Here is a 16,738-nt window from a genome sequence, read left to right as displayed (position 1 = left end):
TTAGCCAATCACATCGCGTTCTCCAAATTTCTGCCCACACCACGCCCTGCATTCGCCAAGATGAGTACCACGCCATTCCACCCTTGCCAGAAGGTACATGTACCTCCGGTGCGAACGAGATGGTGTCCTCGTGCGTTGCCGTAGCACGCATAACTTACCGTGTTGCTTTACACGACCACCAAGCACTGACGCAGGGTTCTCGAAAGCTTCGTTCCACGGGCATAGCCCAAGCCGCTGGCAGGGATTAGATACTATATAAGCGAATTCAAGCCAAGCCGGTTCGGGCCGATCGTGGTACGCACGACGATGATCGCAAATGGCTTGCGCTGCGGCCTCTCGCTTGGTGCGCGGCGTCGACAAGCTGGACGTTCGACCCTCTCGATTGCGGTAGGTCGCATACGGTCGGTGGCTAGCGTTGGTGCTGCGTTTTTAGGGCGTTGAAAGCCGTTGCCAAGTTGTTGGGCCGTGTGAGTCACAGATGGTAGAGTGCACTGGACTCTCCGCTATCACGCCAATAAGAATCGGCAAACCACAACGGAATGGCAAGCGGCCTGAATCCCACTTCTTCGTCGTCGTCCCAAGGCGACACGCCCACGTACGGTCGTCTTACCGCAGCCGAGCTCATTGGTTCGTGCCCGGTGCTTGCGGAAGGAGGCACGATGCTCGAAGACCCTGCGCCGTTCAAGCCGACGGTGCGCCACATGTGGCCGCTTCTGCCGGGCCGTACGACGCGACTCGCTTGCATCTGGCTCCTCCTGACCCAAACCTGTAGTCGCCATCGTCGGCGCCTTTGCGTACCTCGTGTCGATCATCATCACGGACAACTGCGTCGACTTGACCATCTCCGAGGTCACGTACCGCGACAATAACATCCTTGGCGAGCAATGCCGGGCCGTCGAGCGCGAGGTGCCGTGGCGCGAGCTCACGCGCAAGCTCCGCCGCTGCAGGCGCCACGAGTACTATGTACGCTTGCAACAGCATCCTCGAAATGGACTCACGATGCGCGTAGGACCCGCTGCACGACGACTGCCAGCGGTGCCCCGCGACAACGCCCCACGACCGAGTCTTTGCCGTCTTTTGGGAGACCCAGAAGGACTGCGCCCGCGTACGAGCTGCGAATGTTTGCACGGCTCTCATGGCAGCATGCGTAGCTCGTGGAGGAAGTCAACACCAAGTATGTGACGCACGTCTACTGGGCGTTTGCGACGCTGAGTATGACGGGCGAAGTCTCGCAGTCGCTGCAGTTTTGGAACGACGAAGCGATCATGAACTGCATGGCCGAACTGCGCATGTAAAACCTCTTGTCAGTGAAAACCGTGGCTGACGACGCTGTAGGCGCTGCATCAAGCAGCTCATCAGTATCGGCGGCGCCGAGAGCCGCGACTCGTTCTACGCCCTCCGCGATGAAAAGTCGCTCGAGCTCTTCACTCGCACGTCGCTCTCGGTCGTCAAAAAGTACGCTCGTCGTTCGAGCCTCCACCTTCTCATAATCCTGGCCGTAGGTTTGACTTTGACGGCATCGACATGGACGACGAGAGCGGGAACCAGCCGCAAGCTAGCTTCAAGTGGAAGGAGACGCAGGCCCCCGTCGTGTACAAGTACCTCTCGGCGCTGCGCAAGGGTACACACGCTAGCTTGTGCGCCACCATTTTCATGTGGCATATATGCAGGTATGGACGCGATGCAGGCGCCGGACGAGCCGCGCTACTTGCTGACGTGGGATGAGTTTCCGACGAGCTTGGACGGCCAAGAAGGTGGGTACGTCGGCTGCAGCCTCGTCTCGGACGGTGGTTGGTTTCGCTGCTACGACAAGAAGATCACGCCGCTCCTCGATTGGGTCAACATCATGTTGTACAACATCCCGTCCACGGTAGTATCTATTGTCCGTAGCGTGTATGACGTAGCCAAAATCCTAGGACGGGTACGAGGCGATGATGAGTCGCCGCATTCCGCAAAACTGGGTGCCCGCGATTGGCGCCGACAAGCTCATCATTGGCGCCTGCAGCAGCCTCGGGTGCGTCGAGCCCGTGCCGCCGCCGGGCCAATCGTACAAGAATGCATACAACGGCTCGGCCTTGTACAAAGGTATGCGGTGCTACATCTGGCAGCGGAAGGCTCATGGCTGGATCATAGGCGCTATGCTATGGAGTGCAACCAACGACGTCCTGTACGACGGCGGCCACACGATGAGGACGATGGGCCAAGCCGGCAACTACGGTGTCCGCATGCCGTTCCGACCGCTTGACGTCTAGTTCCATCTTGCTTTGAATGCCAATGAAACCATTTACTTGGTTAAATGGCGATCCCGTAAATGCTAATGACGACTTGCATCGAGCTGTTCTCCCACGTTACAAAGCACGCGCCTAGATACACGAGCGTCAAGGACCCTCGTCAAGCATGGCGGTCCTGCGCACCGTCCGACTTTTCATCCCAGTAGCAAGCACTAAGTGTCGCCGATCACGTCAGCAACGCGCGAGCGCAACGTATGTACCTCTCGACGTCGAGGCCACCGCCCTTCTTTTGCTTGATGGAGCAGGTCGCAATGTACTTGAAGTTCTACGATCCATGTAGCTGGGATCCTAGCGAGAGGACCGCGCACCTGACAGAGCCGCTTGAGGTCGTCAATGCACGACGCCGTGATCGTGTTGATCCAGTCGTTGACCTACAAATGCGATGCCATGCGGCGCCGGCGAAGGATCGCACCTTGGCCTGGTCGTACGCCTTGCCCTCGAGCGAGCTCAGCACTGCGTCCTGGACGATCGTCGTGACCTCGTCCTTGAGCAGCGGAAAGTCAAAGCACGTCGACGGTGCCATGTCAGATCTTGGTGGCGAACCGGTGCGGTGGCTTTCGGATTTGGCCTACCGGAATGCAAACCCGGGTATCTTGGTTTCGGCATTATCCGAAACGAAAAGCAACCAAGACCGAAAACTGGGTTGCCGACTTGCCACAAAGCTTTGCCACGAGGATGACGACGACCGCGCCGGCGGGCTTTGAGTTCCCCGAGCACTACCACTTCCCGCCCTTCTTTACGTATTGCGCCGTCGGTGGACGAGGCGATAGCTCATGGGCGACCGTAGGCTGCAGCCGATCCGGTCGACGCGGGAGAAGCAGCTCATCCTCTGGAAGACGCTGGTCGTCGAGTACCACCGCGCGCTGCAGCAGCCCATCTTTACACCTAACACGACGCCGATCTTCGAGAACACGACCATCAACCGTACGAGCCTCATGCGCTGCCGTCATCTCATGCACGACGCCGATAGGTAAGCTCTCGATGGAAGCACGCCATGCGGTCGTAAGCTACATCGTGCGCTGCGGCAACGGCGAGTGGGAGGACGACACGCACACGCGCTGCCGCATCTTTTGGAAGTCGCCCGCCGAGTGGGCCGCCGAGATCTACGCCTTTGTACTGTCATGATGTATCGCGTGCGATCAAACACATATCTTTGTCTCTCTGGGAGTAGGCCCAAGACAATGGCATGCTCAACAACGTCTACACGCTCTACGAGCTGCACGCAGGCGACGAGACTGAAGGCGCCAGTACGATACCCGTGTCTGTTTGGATGGAGGTTGGAGCATCTACGTAGGTTTTTATGGCATTGAAATGTGGTTGCTCCGCAAAGCTCTGGAAGTGCTCGAGCACGAAGCCAAGGTAGGCGTGCTCGCAGTCGACATGTGCAGCCACATAGCCTGTAGGCGGCCATCATTCACGGGGATACGCCCGAGAACGACGGCGTCAAGTTCCTCGCCACCGCCTAGTTCTGCGTGTCATTGTTAATACGACCTCGCCTTGATTGTCGACTTGCGTCTTCGCCAGGACGACGTCGTCATTGCTATGATGAGAAGCAAGAGAATCTTTCTTGTCTGGTCTGTTCGCATGACCGATCCAAGGAGCGACTTGCTCATCGCAGCTGCCAGCCGTCGCACGTCGATGGAGCTCGTTCTGGATGCGCCAGCAGCAGCGCCAAGACTGTCTACCTCAGCTAGGCGACATGTCCTAGCTGTCCTCGACGCAGTCACAAGCGTGCGGACAAGCAAGCATGGCATTCGCCTCCGCAGAACGAGCATGGCGTCAAGATCGGGGGCGGTATCCGGATGGCAATGTGTCCCCCGCAAAGGCACGTGTATCATTGGCTGAAAATGACGGTTGTCCGGATACGAGTTTTAAAAATTCAAAAGAGCAATTTTGGGGCGTCCATTAGCCAGCGCCATGAGCGACGACGAGGGTGAGTATGCTGCCGATGCCATGCTGTCCGAGGACGAAGATGAGATCCGCGAGTTCATCGTCCCGCTGCATGTGGACGACCTCGAGCTCGTCAAGCGCGACCGCATCTACGTGAGCCACGTGACCGACTTTGCCGAGCTCCACAAGACCGTGCACATGACCCAGCTCAAGGGTACCCGACGACGTCGCATGGCCGTGGCGATTCAACGACCTACGTGAATAGAGCTGCAGCGAACGATCCACGCCAACCCGTTCGGGATTGTCGACGCCGAGGCCTTTGACGTCCTCTACAGCTTCCTCAAGTACGCCCCTGCGCCTGGATATGGCCATGACCACATGCTTCTTCTAGAGCGGTCAAGCACCTCAACGACGAAGCGCGGCTCCTGCTCCTGCTGTTGACCAACTCGGCGCTCAGCGACATTGCCAAGCTCCTTCGGCGCTCCAAAAAAGAGAGTAGGATCTTCTTTATCCTGTGGGGATGCGTCTCAGCATGATATGCAGACTCTCGCCGCGCGCGGAACGCCCTCAAGATTGCTGCGTACGTCTTGTGCCAACTGCTCATGAAGATCTCCAAGCTCACGGCCGAGCACGACAAGGACATTGTGCACAAGAAGGACAAAGTACGCGCGCTTCATGGCGTTGCTCGTGGACGAGGTCGATTCGCGTAGGCGGCCAAGTCCAAGATGGTGCACTGGGCCAAGCAGTTTGAAACCAGCGTTGAGACGCTGCAAAAGTCGCTTTGCGACGAGACGCTCGCGCTCTGGAACATGCGATTGCCGGAAGAGGTCGGTGTTTCCGATTTGTCTCTTTTTCAACACAAAGGCCGTAGGAATTCATTGGCGTCTACTGCACGGCCGTCTTCCAGCTCCTCGAGAGCCCGCTCTTCATGCGGTCCAAGCCCCTCAAGTTTCACTGCTACAACGTACGACCCATCATTATCGTTGGTGACACAACATGGTGTAGCTCGTGTCCGAGTGTCTCTTGCGTGTGCCCAGCGTGCACGTGACAGTCACGACGTCGCTTCTCGAGCTCATCTTTGCGCACGAGCACCTCTCGGTGCCGCTCGGCGACTTGATCCAGTTCCTCCAAGCCAAGCATTCGAACGCCAAGATTGCGGCCGATCTCATCAAGTACGCTCGCCATGGATCTATCTGTGTGGGATATTGATGGAGCGCTTTCTGGCCAGTGAAATCGCCAAAATCCGCCAGCGCGAATCGTCGCGCGACGTCTCAGGCACGAAGAACGTGTCGGCCTTCTTCGTACGTTCGTCGATCTTGTCGCGACTGTGACCGGTCTTTGCCTCTAGACGCACCTTTCCAAGCTCATGCCGTCCGTGGTCCTCGCCAACTTGTCAATCGTGCTCCCGCTTTTGGACGCCGAGTCGTACTACCTCCGGAACGCTGTTGTCTCGGCCGTGACCAACATCCTCGTCGCTGATCGACTTGCCAAGAAGAAGGCGGAGCGACTCGCGTCCGCGACGTCCGAGGGCCAACCCGATGCAAGCGACGACGACGAAAACGACGACGAGAATGACGAAGGCCGCGTCATCGTCGACGAAAAGTTCCGCGTCCTCTCCAAGAACCGGCGCGACTCACTCTTTGCAGTGCTCGAAGACCGTGTTCATGACGTCAACTCGTTTGCGCGCAGTCACGTGATCAAATGTTTCAAGGACCTCGTCGAGCGTGACGCAGTGCCGCTGCTGCAAAAGCCGGCGCTCACCAAGCTCGTGGTCGCGCGCATGAGCGACAAGACGGCGACCGTGCGCAAGAACAGTATCCAGCTGCTCACGGCGCTGCTCGAGCACAACCCGTTTGAAGGCAAGCTCGACCGGAGCTACTACGTCCAGCACATGGCACGAATCGCGGACGAGATGCAGGGTCTCCAAGCCGTCTTGATGGACGACGTTGAGGAGACCATGACGCGACGCATCTCGGGCATCCACCTCAACGAAGACCAAGTCGCGGAGAAGGAGACGCAGAAGGAGCTCGAGCTCGAGAAGCTCAAGAAGATTTACAACTTTTACGCCCAAGCGCTCGAGTTTATCGACATTATGGAGAAGGTTGCGATCCCGCTCCTGATTCAGCTGCTGCGCAGCTCGACGGGCTCGGACGTGCTTGAGGCCATCGCGTTCTTCCATGCGGCGCACGCGTTTCAATTTCAGCAAGCGACGCGCGGCATCCGCGGCATGCTCATCCTCATCTGGCGCTCGGACCCGTCGATCCAAGAAGCAGTCCTCAAGACGTTCCAGTCGGTGCTCTTCTTTGTGCCCAACACAGACAACCAGCTGACGCCGGCCGAGGCGGCCAAGACGCTGCTCAAGTTACTGGACGGGTGCACGGTCAGCGACTCAACGTGTCTAGAGCAGTTGCTCTCGGTACTGCACGCGCAACACATGATCCCGGAGCGCGTCATCAATGCGCTTTGGGACCTCTGCAACGCCGAGTCGTCGTGCCACACGATTGGCCACGCGATTTGGCTGCTCTCGATGCTCACGACGACCAAGACGACGCACCGCCACACGCGTCTTCTGCTCCTGCTCGAGCACGGGCTTGGGCCGCGCGTGCAGGCCGAGCACAACTGGCTCTGTGTGCGTGCGACGTCGCAGATGCTGCAGCGCTGGAACCTCAAGGACAAGTCGGGGGGCGCCAACATGATTGACCACATTGCGAAGCTCGTCATGCGCCTCCAAGCGTTTCTGACGACGAACGAAGACACGAACGCCGACTGGTTTGACGCGGCGCAGCAAGCGATCGAGGCGCTCTTCCATGTGTGCCAGTACCCCGAGGAGCCCTGTGGTGACGTTATTGCGACGTGGTCGGCCATGATCTTCCCGAAAACGGACGAGGACATGGAGGGCGCCGCGTGCACGGCGACGGAGCTCGCCAAGTTTGTATTCCTCTTGGGGCATATCGCGATCCGCATGGCCGTGTACGTCGAGTCGGTGGCGAGTTCGGTGAAGGAAGCCCGCAGCAAGATCAAGCCGTCGGCCGACGAGCCGCAACAGAGCATGGAAGAGGAGCTCGGCATGACGGCCGAGATCGAAGCGCACGACGAAGAGATGCTGCAGGAGCTCACGCAGCACGAAATCGTTGGCACGTACGTCCTCGAATTGTGTTACAGTGTATTATGAAAATGCCAAACTATGGACGCGTAGGAACCTCCTGGGCGCGTACGGACCGATTCTGGTGCGGCTCGTGGCCAACGAAGACGGCTGCTTTGATGACGAGATGATCAAGGAGACAGCGACCGTCGCGCTGTGCAAGTTTATGTGCATCTCGTCCGACTTTTGCGAGAAGAACCTCCCACTCGTCTTTACCAAGCTCAAAGAATCGGAACAGCCGTCCGTACGTGTCGATAGATTGAAACATTGATGTGCTGATACTCGATGGTAGGTGCGCTGCAACATTGTGGTCGCGCTTGGCGACCTCTCGTTCCGGTTTCCGAACCTCGTCGAGCCGTGGACGTCCCACATTTACGCGCGGCTGCGGGACATTGATACGAACGTGCGCAAGAACACGATCATGGTGCTCACGCACCTGATCCTCAACGACATGGTCAAGGTCAAGGGCCAAGTACGTCGTTTCTGGTGTGCGTTTGTAGTGTATATTAATGCGCCGGGTAGATTAGCGAGATCGCGCTCTGCTTGGTTGACGACGAAGCGCGAATCAAGGACCTCGCCAAGCTCTTTTTCCACGAGCTCTCCAAGCGCGGGAACAACCCGATCTACAACATGCTACCGGATACGATCGGTCGGCTCTCGACGAGGTACACTCGACTCTCGTATGGGATACTTAGCTGTGACTAGTGACCTTTCAAAAGAGTCGTTCCGGGAAATCACCAAGTTTTTGATTGGCTTTATTCAAAAAGACAAGCAAAACGAGAGCCTCGTCGACAAGATGTGCCAGCGGTTTGTCACGACGACCGAGAAGGCGCAGTGGCGGGACCTGGCGTTCTGCCTCTCAAACCTCTCGTTCAACGAGAAAGCGATCAAGAAGCTCCTCGAGCAAAAGAAGGTCTTTAAGCAGTGTCTCCAGGACGACGTGGTCTTCGAGTCGTTTGAGCAAATCGTCGCCAAGGTTCACGTCCTCGTAGTACCTTGCGGACTCTGAGCCTCGTGTAGTGCAAGAAATTCTGCAAGCCCGAACTCAAAGAGACGGTCGACGAACTCGAGCGCGTGATTCAGTCGCTCCGGGCCAACGAGGTGCGTGTTGAGATTCCACATTTTGAGTTTCATTCGTGTGGTGTAGAACGAAGAGGACGCCGAGGCGTCGTACCACAGCCAAAAGCCGGCCGAGAAGCGCAAGAAGCCGGTCGCAGGCGCAACACCCCGCAAGGCGCGGGCCAAACGCACAAAGAAGGCCAAGGTCGTGTTCGACGACGAGGACGAAGACGAGGTCATGGAGTAGTCATAAGGTGGAGTCAACACGAGTTGTTACGTCAAGAAGTAGGCTTCCGCAGATGCTTCCACACAGTTGGGGACCTAGATGTAGAGATACAACACCGCATTGAACCGCGATCTGTCGGGTAGGACCATCGAGTACAAATTGTACACAACTACAGTGCACGAAACGCCAGGTGATACACTGGTCCAAACAGAATACCGTTGGAATTCTGTTTCCGAATCTGGTCAAGCCAAAGCTTCAGTTGAGATCACGAGAGCACAGATTATCATGGTGACCTTCCGTGTCATGCGCGGAGGAATGGCGGAGGAAGGGCTGCAGGAAGCCGTCATGCTCTTCGCCAGCGCCCGGACGACTGCGTCCGAGATCCGCTCCTCGTCGGTACCGCACCAGGCGTGGCTCATGAGCTTGCACGACTTCATGTTCGTCCGGTTTGCCGAGGACATGCACGGCGAAGAGCGCTGTCCACCGGACCGTCGTGGGGATCATCAACGTTCCGCTCGCAGCCTACAGCGAAGCGACGCGCCAAATTCTGCGGCTTTTCGGTGGCATGCGTGACCTGGGTGGACGCCTCGTTTACCCCGACGCCCAGCTCGCCCCATGATATCACGCGGCCACTGACGCCGGCAACCGACGACGAATTCCTCGAAGTTGACCATCTCAACCTTGGTCATCCAGCTGTGCGCTCGCAGTGCTGTACGCTCGCAACCGAGACCACTCGTTCCATCTCGGGCAAGCCGTCAGCTTTGGCACCACTAACACCTGCTGCTTTGCCACCAGCCATTCAAGGGCTGCTTGATCCACACGACCACCGCATTCTGCGCCTGGTGGACCTCGGACACACAATGTGGCCAGACCAGCAGTCGATGGGAAGGGGTCCGATGATGACTGTGGCCAGTCGCGACATCTATCTCAGTCATCTCGAGAACCTGCCGACTAATCTGGTCATCAACCTCTTCCCGATCACCGAGGTGATCAAAAAGTGACTTCCATTGGTATAATGTCGATACACAGTTTCGTCTAGTCGGTCTTGTCCTTGGCGTCGTCCCCGTCATCGTCCGACGACGTGCCTTCGTACTCTTCCTTGGCCGTGTCGTGCGCCGTCTTGGTCATGACGGTCACAAGCAGTCGGACAAGGAGAAAGCCCCACCAAATGTGAAGCGCAAAGAGCGTGAGGAGGAGTGCGTTGAAGCCAAACCACATGGGCACGCCAGGGAAGCTCAGGATACGAAGGTCGTGGGCCTCGGCGAGCGTCGCCATGCACGCTTCGCGGTTTTCCCAGAACGCCGAGTTGATGAGTTTGGTCGGGAAGAGGTAGAGACGCACGACGAACCACATGCTGAGCACGATCGCAAAGAGGATTTCGGTGAGAAAGAACCCGCGGGGCCCACCGAGCTTGAGGTAGTTGGCCATCTTCATGAGATCGACGGGGATGTCGGACGCGTCGTGGACGAGGAGGATGAGCACGCCGATCGGAAGGTACCCTTGCGCATAGCTCCACGAGACGAGCGCAATCGTGACGACGTGGTGCGTCATCATAACTGCATAGTCCTTTCGAATTTCTTCGAGAAATTTGCACGAAAACGCCGTGTAGATCCAAATCGCCTAGTCCAAGAGTCTATAATCCAAGTCGACGACCACAAGGACGTACCAGTTGCGCCATGTAGAGCAGCTCGGTCAAGTAGTCGTGCGTTGGAAAATCGCACGTGACGCTTTTGGGGTTCCACACTAGAGCACGAATGTCATGCAAACAGAGGACGTGAAGAGAGGCGTACTGGAGCGCGTGTCGGCCCACCACGTTTTGTCGGCGAGGACGACGAGCTCGAGCGCAGTCATCGAGACGTGGATCGCGAGCTGCCACGACTGCTCCGTGAACTTCTTGAGCGTCGTGCGCTTCTTGAGCGGATCGCCAAGGTGCTTGAGGAAGGTGCGAGAGAACCAAGCGCCGCCGACGCCAAAGGAGGCCTTGACGGCAAAGATGGCGACGGCGACCATCAGCAGCATGCCCAGCAGCGTGAAGAGGAGGTCGCGCTCGAGGATGTACACGAGTGAGACGCACTCGGCGCAGAGCGTGGCGAGGAGGAGGCCATCGAGGAGCGCGGGCGGCGCAGCCACCGAGCGGCCCATTGAAAATTAGAAAGTGCAACGTGGTTGCAGCCAACACGTCGAGCTCGGATTGGCTCCTCTTTTTGAGCGACGCCGCTGATTGGTCGATCGCTGTGAAAGGGATCGCGGCCAGATGGCAGGAATACGAACGGGCAACCGCGTCTTTGTTGCGTGTCTTTTCAGGTCTCAAGTTGGATTGTGCTACAGCGATACCTCCAGCCCGACGACAATTGACTGTCGACACGCAAGTAGCACTCCTACTAAGCTTAGTACACACAGCGTATGGGCGAGCAGCCTGGCGCCGAGTTCTTTGTCGCTTTAGTTTTGCTCCTGCACCCAACGTTGTGCACGCGACAGGAGTTACCACGCGTCGGATCATTTGCTACAGCAAACTACGATGCTATCGTACACGCGATGTAGAAACTCTCGTAGAAGCTGATCCCGTACATGCAACGTCCAGGCGTAAAATGGCCCCTGGAAAGGCAGTCGAGGGAAAAGCGGCATGGTCGTTGCTGAAGTCAAATGGTTCATTTTGCTTTTGGACGGCGCTATCGGGCATGCAGCTGCTTGGACTCTACTCTCTTTTCTCGGCTCTGGAGTGCGTGCATGCGCGCCTCAGTGCGCTGACGCCGACGGCCTGCGATATCATCACGTCGGGCGACAAATTTACGCTCTTCTCGTCCCGCTACGGGTACTGGAACTTTGATTCGTCGATTGGCGTTGCCGACAAGAAGTCTCCGACGGTTCTGAACGCTAAGCTGCAGCCCGACGGCACGTCGTTCTGGCTCAAAATCGACACGACGCACTACTTGGCACCCAACCCGGACGCGACCGCGTACTTCTTCCGCACGGTGACGGCCGTCGCGGACGAAGCAGCGACCAACTCGGCGTTTGGCGCTGGCCTCGTCCTCAGCATTCGTCGCTGGAGCTGCCTGCCGATGGGCCCGAACGCGATTGCACTTATCGACTCCAACGGCTACTCGCCCAAGCCGACACCGTACCACAGTGAGAGCGACAGCCCGTGGCCGTACCTCATTAGCGCCTCGGTCGATGTCCTTTTCGGGCCGTCCCCCGAGCAAACGTGGATCGTCGATCGAGTCTAGTCCAAGTACCAATAAGTTCTGCGATTCTTGCTTGATAGCTTGATACTACTCTGCTGCACATCTGTTTGTAACTGCGATGGACAGTGCCTCGGTTGAACTAGACCAAGAAGAAACGTATACTTTGCTACGAGACGCTTAGGGGAGGTCGTCGTCGGGTCGCGAGATAAAGCTAAAGCCGCGGAACTCGCCGACGTCGTGGTTCTGGAGGATGGAACCGGTGCGGTCGCGGGCCGTGACGGCGTTTTGGTTGACGTTCCGGGGCACAAATACCGTGTCCGTCTTGCTCACGCGCGGGTCAAAGGGCGGCGTCACCTTGCGCTGGAGCAGCTGCGCCCAGTCAAACTCGTTGAAGAACGGGTGCATGAGCACCTCGTCCGCCCCCGCGGGACCACTCCCAAGACGATGGAGCGGATCGCGGTTGAGGAGGCCGCGGATGAGGTCGACGGCCGCGTCCGAAAAGCCGGGCGTGAACGTCACCCACTGCTGCTTGAGGATCGTCTGGAACATAATGTCGCGGTTGCGGTGGTAGTACGGCGGCTTGCCGCCAATCATCTCGTAGAGGAGGATGCCAAACGACCACCAGTCGGCGGCTTTGCCGTACGTCTGGCCCTTGAGGAGCTCGGGCGCAATGTACGCAGCAGTCCCGCAAAAGGTCTTGGCGCCCTTGAGCCCTGACACGCCTTGTTTCGAGAGACCAAAGTCGGCAATGCTCACATGGCCTTCGTGGTCCATGAGCACGTTCTCAAGCTTGACGTCGCGGTAGATGATGTTGATCTGATGCAGATGCGCGATCGCGGCGGCGATTTCCGCTGCGTAAAAGCGCGCGTGGCTCTCTTGGAACTTGCGGACGCGACGCAGATGCACCGCGAGCGAGCCAGCGCTGAGGTAGTCCATGACGAGGAAGAGTTTGGACTGCGACTGGAACGCGTAGTGGAGCTTGACGACGAACGGGTGCGCGACCTCGATGAGGATGTGACGCTCGGCCATCGTCGTGTGCACGAGGCCGCTCGAGAGCACCTATATGTTATCGTCAAACCCGATCGTTTTGCGGAAATTTCGCACCTGGTCCTTCTGAAGCACCTTGATCGCGTACGTCTCGCCCGTGTTTTCGCCGGCAATTTTCTTGCCCAGAAACACTTTGCCAAACCCGCCTTGACCGACGACCTTGAGCAGCTCAAAGTCCTTGATGCTGATCGACGCCGCGCGGGAGCTCTCTTTGGCCTGCATGTGGCGTTTCTGTAAGCAGTATGAGTGCTCAGACTGCATTCGCACAGGAGAATACCTGAACGACTTCAAAGATGCTGTTGTTGCTCTTGGAGCCTGGGACATAAATGCCCGCCAGCGCCGGATTACCGCCGCCCCGGGGCTTGTACGACATGACAGACGACGAGGCCGTCGAAGCCGTCGACGAGGACGACGTGGCGCGCATCGGCGTTGACGTCGCCGTGTCCGGCGCCGGCTTGGCGAGCGCGGCTTTTGTCGACTTGCTCGCAAAGACGCCCTTGCCCTTGCGAAGCGTACTGCGCATGTCCTTGACGATGGCCGTCATGCCAGGCACCGGCGGGTTGGACGAGAGGAAGGCGAAGACCGCCGACTCCATCGCTTTCACGTGCGTTGACGAAAGCGGCAGCGCATACGGACGCTTGGACGGCTCGGTCTCCTCGCTCTCGTCGTCTTTGAAGCCTGTCGAGAGGCAGACGCAGCCGACGCGGCTCTGGGAGCCCACGACTTGGCCGCAGAGCGGGAGGCCCACGGCGCCCTCCCAGTTGATCGCACGGCGACCGAGGGTCTCGAGCACCACCAGACTCAAATGCGTGTCGACCGTGTGCGTCGACTGCAGCAGCGCAATGCGGCGGATGCGCTCGGCCGTCGTTTCTTCGTTTTGCACGAGCAAGTCGAGGAGCGTGAGGCCGCCGGCGCCGGCGACGACAAAGTCGACGGGACACGAGACCGCCGAGTAGACCAAGTTGGTCCAGACGGTCGCAATGTGTTCGTTGGGCGACGCCGAGTACGGGATCGGCACGGCGCGCGAGACGCCGTGGTCCTCGTACACAAGCGCCGAGTTGACGTACGGGTTGCAGACGAGAACGCCGTAGCTGTCTTGCAGCGCGTGCTCAATGTACGAGCGCATCGAGAACGGATGCTCCATGTCGTCGGCGGCGTGCGACTCGGCGTGCTTCCACGCACCCAGTGCGCCTGAGTCGCCGATGAAGATGACGAGCTTCTCCATCTGCGCATAGTGTTTTGATGCATAGATGCGGCAGCGCAGCGGCGCCTCTTTCGAGGGCAGGTACAGCGACTCCATGTTGAGCTTTGTCTCGAGGTAGTGGCCAAGGCTCTTGGCGGCGTCGACCACTGTTGCCGCCATTGGTCGCGGAGCGACCTCTTCTTCCTTCTCGAGGCCGATGATACCCTTCAAGTCGAGCTCGCCAAACGAGCTTGGGCGCGGCAGCGGCTCGTTGCCCTTGGCTTGGTCGTCGCTCGACGGCGCAGCAACGGGCGACGGCGTTTGGTTATCCTCGTCCTTGCATTCCTCTTCGATGGACGACGCCGAGAGGAGCGACGGGCGCAACGGCGCTGGGTCGTGTTGGTTCGGGTGCGCCTCGTCTTCCGACTCGGAGTAGTCTTCTTCTTCGTGCGACGGCGGCACGACGACGACCTTGTCGTGCACAAAGGACTCGCGCACCGCCTCGTACTGTTTGCTGTCATGCGTGAGGTCGGCCTTTGCGAGCGCTTCGTCGAGCTCGTCGTCGCCGTTGTTGTCGACGTCGACGTCGACCGATTCGAGCATCACAAACGAGTTGGACGCGCCGCTGAGGTCGTTCAACGCCGACGTGACGCGCTTGAGGTCGCTCGCACGCGGCGACGCTTCGAGGACCGCAATGAGCAGGTGCTGCGCGCCTTCCGAGAGCGCTTCCATGTCGTGCAACAGATCGTCGTGGTCGTGGTCGTGCTGGTTGTTGTTGTGGTTGTGGCTGTTGTGATGCGACGGCGGCGGACCACGGGGCGGCACTTGCACGCTCATGCGGTGCGCCGGCGACGTGCTCCGGCTCGAGTACGCACTCTGCTCGCTGCCGTCGCGTGGGACCATTGGCGGCTTGGTGTACGGCAGATCGACGTTGTGGCCGCACGAGCCGCAGAAGCGCGAGCCCGTGACCATGTGCCGGCACTTGGGGCAGCACTTGGCGCTGCTGGGCGGCGCTAGCACCGTGGGCATTTGCAGCGGTGCGCCATGGTTGCGGATGAGCGTTTGGAGGGCGACCATCCACTTTTGCCGCTCGCGGTCGCTCTCGGCAAAGACGTAGTAGGGCACTTGCTCGGTCGTAATGAACTGGAAACCAAACTGCTCGCCGTCCCAGAGCGCAACGTCTTCGACGCCGACCTCGGCCAGACTCTGCTTGTTCATCGAGTCGTAGTCCGAGTAGTACGATAGGGTCGCGCCCCGGAGCACAAAGTAGCGCCGCTTCCAGCTCTTGCGCCGGTGGCCTTGCTTGGTGAGGTACCCGGCGCACGAGATCGGCTTGATCGCCGACGCGACGTTGGTCGTCACCGATCGCATCCAGCGCTCCTGGTCGTCCGGGTGCAACGTCGAGAGGTATAGCATCGAGCCCGTCTCCGACTGCACCATGAGACCGTCTTCCCACTTGCCGACCGTCTTGATGTGGATCTTGGCCGACGGTACGTCGTGGCCGCGGTAGCCTTCTTCGTCGTTGTAGCATTTGAGAAGTGTGCCCGTGAGCACGTAATACCTAGAACGAGCATGCGGCGTCGTCCTAAAGAGGTCATGGACGTACTTGGGGCGGGAGCTCAGGAACGAAAAGCCGGGCGTGCGCTTGGTGAGGTAGCCTTCGCAGTCGGTCGCGTTGGACGTGACAACGTACAGGTCTTGGAGGGCGAGGAGCCACCTTTGGCGCTCGGCGTTGACGTTGGCGTAGACGTAGTAGGCAACGCGCTTGGTCGTGAAAAACATGAAGCCAAACTTCATCTCGTCGCTGCCCCGCGCCGACTTGAGGACGCTGTTGCCCGTCGTCGCCGAAAAGTACTCCCACGGCGCGACCTTGACGAGGTGCACTTGGCCGAGCTTCTTGACCATCGAGTCGTCGGCGTAGTAGCACAAGATCGCATGCGGCCGGAGCACGAAGAAGCGCGTCTTCCAGTTGGTCACGACGTGGCCGCGCTTGGTGAGGTACCCGGCGCAGAGGATCTCGTCGCCGTCGCCCATCATGCGTCTGCTGCTGGCTGCCAAACTTGCGATTGTAGCAGCATTACAAGCCCCGGGGTATCATAGAAACTTCGGATGCGGCGGCAGAGTGCACTTTCGAGCGCTTTTGGCCAATCACAGGTCGCCTGCTGGCGGACCATCCGAGGCAATTCGCGTAGACAAGTACACATGGCCGTCGCGTGGCCACGTCATTTCCTCAGAGAGCGTGGGATGGGCGCTGGCGCCAGCACCTCATCTAAGCGAATTTGTCTTCGAACTTCCCACTGAATTTGCACTTGAAAAGTTTTCGCGCACGTTGCCAGTAGACCAAGCCCCAGACGGCAAACTCGCGACTTCGTACGCTAGTCGACAGGCTCTAGCAGCCACATGGACTAGAGGCACCATATTGTTCTTCGTTGTCTACGGTTAGCTCAGGTCCAAGTTGAGGTTGGACCGCCCGACAAAGCTAAACCCATCAAAGTCGTTGTGGCGCTGCGGGCCGTGCTCGTTGCGGTGCATCATGCTCACCTGCCGGTCTTGGGAGGTGATCTCGTTGAGGTTCTGCGCCACAAAGTGCGTGTCTAGGCGACCGACGCCCGGGTTGAACGGCGGCGGCACGCGCTTGGCGAGGAGCTCGGCCCAGTCGATCGAGTCAAAAAATGGGTGCGTGAGCACCTCGTCGGCGCCGCGCGGACCACTGCCGAG

General features: G+C 58.9%; 9 protein-coding genes across 9 annotated transcripts in view; 5 read left to right on the top strand and 4 right to left on the bottom strand.

Annotated features, from left to right (window-relative positions):
• Positions 1 to 539: 539 nt before the first annotated feature.
• Positions 540 to 2,252, top strand: SDRG_12770 (hypothetical protein; the record flags this gene model as incomplete). Its single annotated transcript, XM_008618851.1, has 9 exons — positions 540 to 723; positions 773 to 963; positions 1,010 to 1,105; positions 1,152 to 1,291; positions 1,336 to 1,455; positions 1,503 to 1,621; positions 1,671 to 1,870; positions 1,917 to 2,085; positions 2,134 to 2,252. The coding sequence occupies 9 exons, from the start codon at positions 540 to 542 to the stop codon at positions 2,250 to 2,252; spliced, it is 1,338 nt and encodes a 445-aa protein (XP_008617073.1).
• Positions 2,253 to 2,257: 5 nt separating this feature from the next.
• On the bottom strand, positions 2,258 to 2,858 carry SDRG_12769 (hypothetical protein). The gene is made up of 5 exons (XM_008618850.1): positions 2,704 to 2,858; positions 2,600 to 2,662; positions 2,492 to 2,556; positions 2,415 to 2,443; positions 2,258 to 2,363 (listed from the first exon to the last, which is right to left on the bottom strand). The coding sequence occupies exons 1-5, from the start codon at positions 2,812 to 2,814 to the stop codon at positions 2,293 to 2,295; spliced, it is 339 nt and encodes a 112-aa protein (XP_008617072.1). The 5' UTR covers positions 2,815 to 2,858; the 3' UTR covers positions 2,258 to 2,292.
• Positions 2,859 to 2,966: 108 nt separating this feature from the next.
• Positions 2,967 to 3,757, top strand: SDRG_12768 (hypothetical protein; the record flags this gene model as incomplete). Its single annotated transcript, XM_008618849.1, has 6 exons — positions 2,967 to 3,031; positions 3,079 to 3,215; positions 3,262 to 3,404; positions 3,463 to 3,538; positions 3,586 to 3,650; positions 3,695 to 3,757. 6 exons carry the CDS (start codon positions 2,967 to 2,969, stop codon positions 3,755 to 3,757), a joined length of 549 nt encoding a protein of 182 aa, XP_008617071.1.
• A 435-nt stretch (positions 3,758 to 4,192) lies between these two features.
• SDRG_12767 (hypothetical protein) lies at positions 4,193 to 8,667 on the top strand. Its single transcript, XM_008618848.1, has 15 exons — positions 4,193 to 4,395; positions 4,447 to 4,525; positions 4,573 to 4,676; positions 4,725 to 4,843; positions 4,892 to 5,008; positions 5,053 to 5,145; positions 5,187 to 5,353; positions 5,410 to 5,482; positions 5,530 to 7,319; positions 7,378 to 7,567; positions 7,616 to 7,795; positions 7,846 to 7,988; positions 8,029 to 8,299; positions 8,344 to 8,424; positions 8,471 to 8,667. The coding sequence occupies exons 1-15, from the start codon at positions 4,209 to 4,211 to the stop codon at positions 8,627 to 8,629; spliced, it is 3,753 nt and encodes a 1,250-aa protein (XP_008617070.1). The 5' UTR covers positions 4,193 to 4,208; the 3' UTR covers positions 8,630 to 8,667.
• A 226-nt stretch (positions 8,668 to 8,893) lies between these two features.
• SDRG_12766 (hypothetical protein) lies at positions 8,894 to 9,227 on the top strand (the record flags this gene model as incomplete). The annotated part of the gene is made up of 2 exons (XM_008618847.1): positions 8,894 to 9,086; positions 9,130 to 9,227. The coding sequence occupies 2 exons, from the start codon at positions 8,894 to 8,896 to the stop codon at positions 9,225 to 9,227; spliced, it is 291 nt and encodes a 96-aa protein (XP_008617069.1).
• A 337-nt stretch (positions 9,228 to 9,564) lies between these two features.
• On the bottom strand, positions 9,565 to 10,755 carry SDRG_12765 (hypothetical protein). Its single transcript, XM_008618846.1, has 3 exons — positions 10,399 to 10,755; positions 10,275 to 10,351; positions 9,565 to 10,228 (listed from the first exon to the last, which is right to left on the bottom strand). The coding sequence occupies exons 1-3, from the start codon at positions 10,748 to 10,750 to the stop codon at positions 9,644 to 9,646; spliced, it is 1,014 nt and encodes a 337-aa protein (XP_008617068.1). The 5' UTR covers positions 10,751 to 10,755; the 3' UTR covers positions 9,565 to 9,643.
• A 531-nt stretch (positions 10,756 to 11,286) lies between these two features.
• Positions 11,287 to 11,832, top strand: SDRG_12764 (hypothetical protein; the record flags this gene model as incomplete). The annotated part of the gene is made up of 1 exon (XM_008618845.1): positions 11,287 to 11,832. One exon carries the CDS (start codon positions 11,287 to 11,289, stop codon positions 11,830 to 11,832), a length of 546 nt encoding a protein of 181 aa, XP_008617067.1.
• A 92-nt stretch (positions 11,833 to 11,924) lies between these two features.
• On the bottom strand, positions 11,925 to 16,104 carry SDRG_12763 (AGC protein kinase). Its single transcript, XM_008618844.1, has 4 exons — positions 15,627 to 16,104; positions 13,115 to 15,581; positions 12,895 to 13,068; positions 11,925 to 12,849 (listed from the first exon to the last, which is right to left on the bottom strand). Exons 1-4 carry the CDS (start codon positions 16,055 to 16,057, stop codon positions 11,968 to 11,970), a joined length of 3,954 nt encoding a protein of 1,317 aa, XP_008617066.1. The 5' UTR covers positions 16,058 to 16,104; the 3' UTR covers positions 11,925 to 11,967.
• A 355-nt stretch (positions 16,105 to 16,459) lies between these two features.
• The window catches only part of SDRG_12762 (AGC protein kinase), a gene marked incomplete at its 3' end in the record, with an annotated part of 4,580 nt that continues 4,301 nt past the window's right edge, over positions 16,460 to 16,738 (bottom strand). The window contains exon 4 of the mRNA XM_008618843.1: positions 16,460 to 16,730. Coding sequence (XP_008617065.1) covers positions 16,460 to 16,730 — 271 coding nt within the window. The remainder of the gene's footprint in view (positions 16,731 to 16,738) is intronic.

This window comes from Saprolegnia diclina, assembly GCF_000281045.1.
Source record: "Saprolegnia diclina VS20 unplaced genomic scaffold supercont1.52, whole genome shotgun sequence".
NCBI lineage: Eukaryota > Oomycota > Saprolegniomycetes > Saprolegniales > Saprolegniaceae > Saprolegnia > Saprolegnia diclina.
The sequence above is the reverse complement of the archived record's forward strand: the minus strand, read 5'-3'. Positions and strand labels throughout refer to the sequence as shown.

Coding starts and splice junctions, on each gene's coding strand:
- SDRG_12769 (XM_008618850.1), bottom strand. CDS start 2,814: ATGGCACCGTCGACGTGCTTTGACTTTCCGCTGCTCAAGGACGAGGTC. Junction 2,444..2,491: donor GGTGGCCTCGACGTCGAGAG/GTACATACGTTG, acceptor GGCGACACTTAG/TGCTTGCTACTGGGATGAAA. Junction 2,364..2,414: donor CTGGGATGAAAAGTCGGACG/GTGCGCAGGACC, acceptor TCGTGTATCTAG/GCGCGTGCTTTGTAACGTGG.
- SDRG_12767 (XM_008618848.1), top strand. CDS start 4,209: ATGAGCGACGACGAGGGTGAGTATGCTGCCGATGCCATGCTGTCCGAG. Junction 7,320..7,377: donor CAGCACGAAATCGTTGGCAC/GTACGTCCTCGA, acceptor ATGGACGCGTAG/GAACCTCCTGGGCGCGTACG. Junction 7,568..7,615: donor AAGAATCGGAACAGCCGTCC/GTACGTGTCGAT, acceptor ACTCGATGGTAG/GTGCGCTGCAACATTGTGGT.
- SDRG_12765 (XM_008618846.1), bottom strand. CDS start 10,750: ATGGGCCGCTCGGTGGCTGCGCCGCCCGCGCTCCTCGATGGCCTCCTC. Junction 10,352..10,398: donor GTGGGCCGACACGCGCTCCA/GTACGCCTCTCT, acceptor TTCGTGCTCTAG/TGTGGAACCCCAAAAGCGTC. Junction 10,229..10,274: donor TGCTCTACATGGCGCAACTG/GTACGTCCTTGT, acceptor CTCTTGGACTAG/GCGATTTGGATCTACACGGC.
- SDRG_12763 (XM_008618844.1), bottom strand. CDS start 16,057: ATGATGGGCGACGGCGACGAGATCCTCTGCGCCGGGTACCTCACCAAG. Junction 15,582..15,626: donor TTCCTGAGCTCCCGCCCCAA/GTACGTCCATGA, acceptor TGCTCGTTCTAG/GTATTACGTGCTCACGGGCA. Junction 12,850..12,894: donor AGGTGCTTCAGAAGGACCAG/GTGCGAAATTTC, acceptor GATAACATATAG/GTGCTCTCGAGCGGCCTCGT.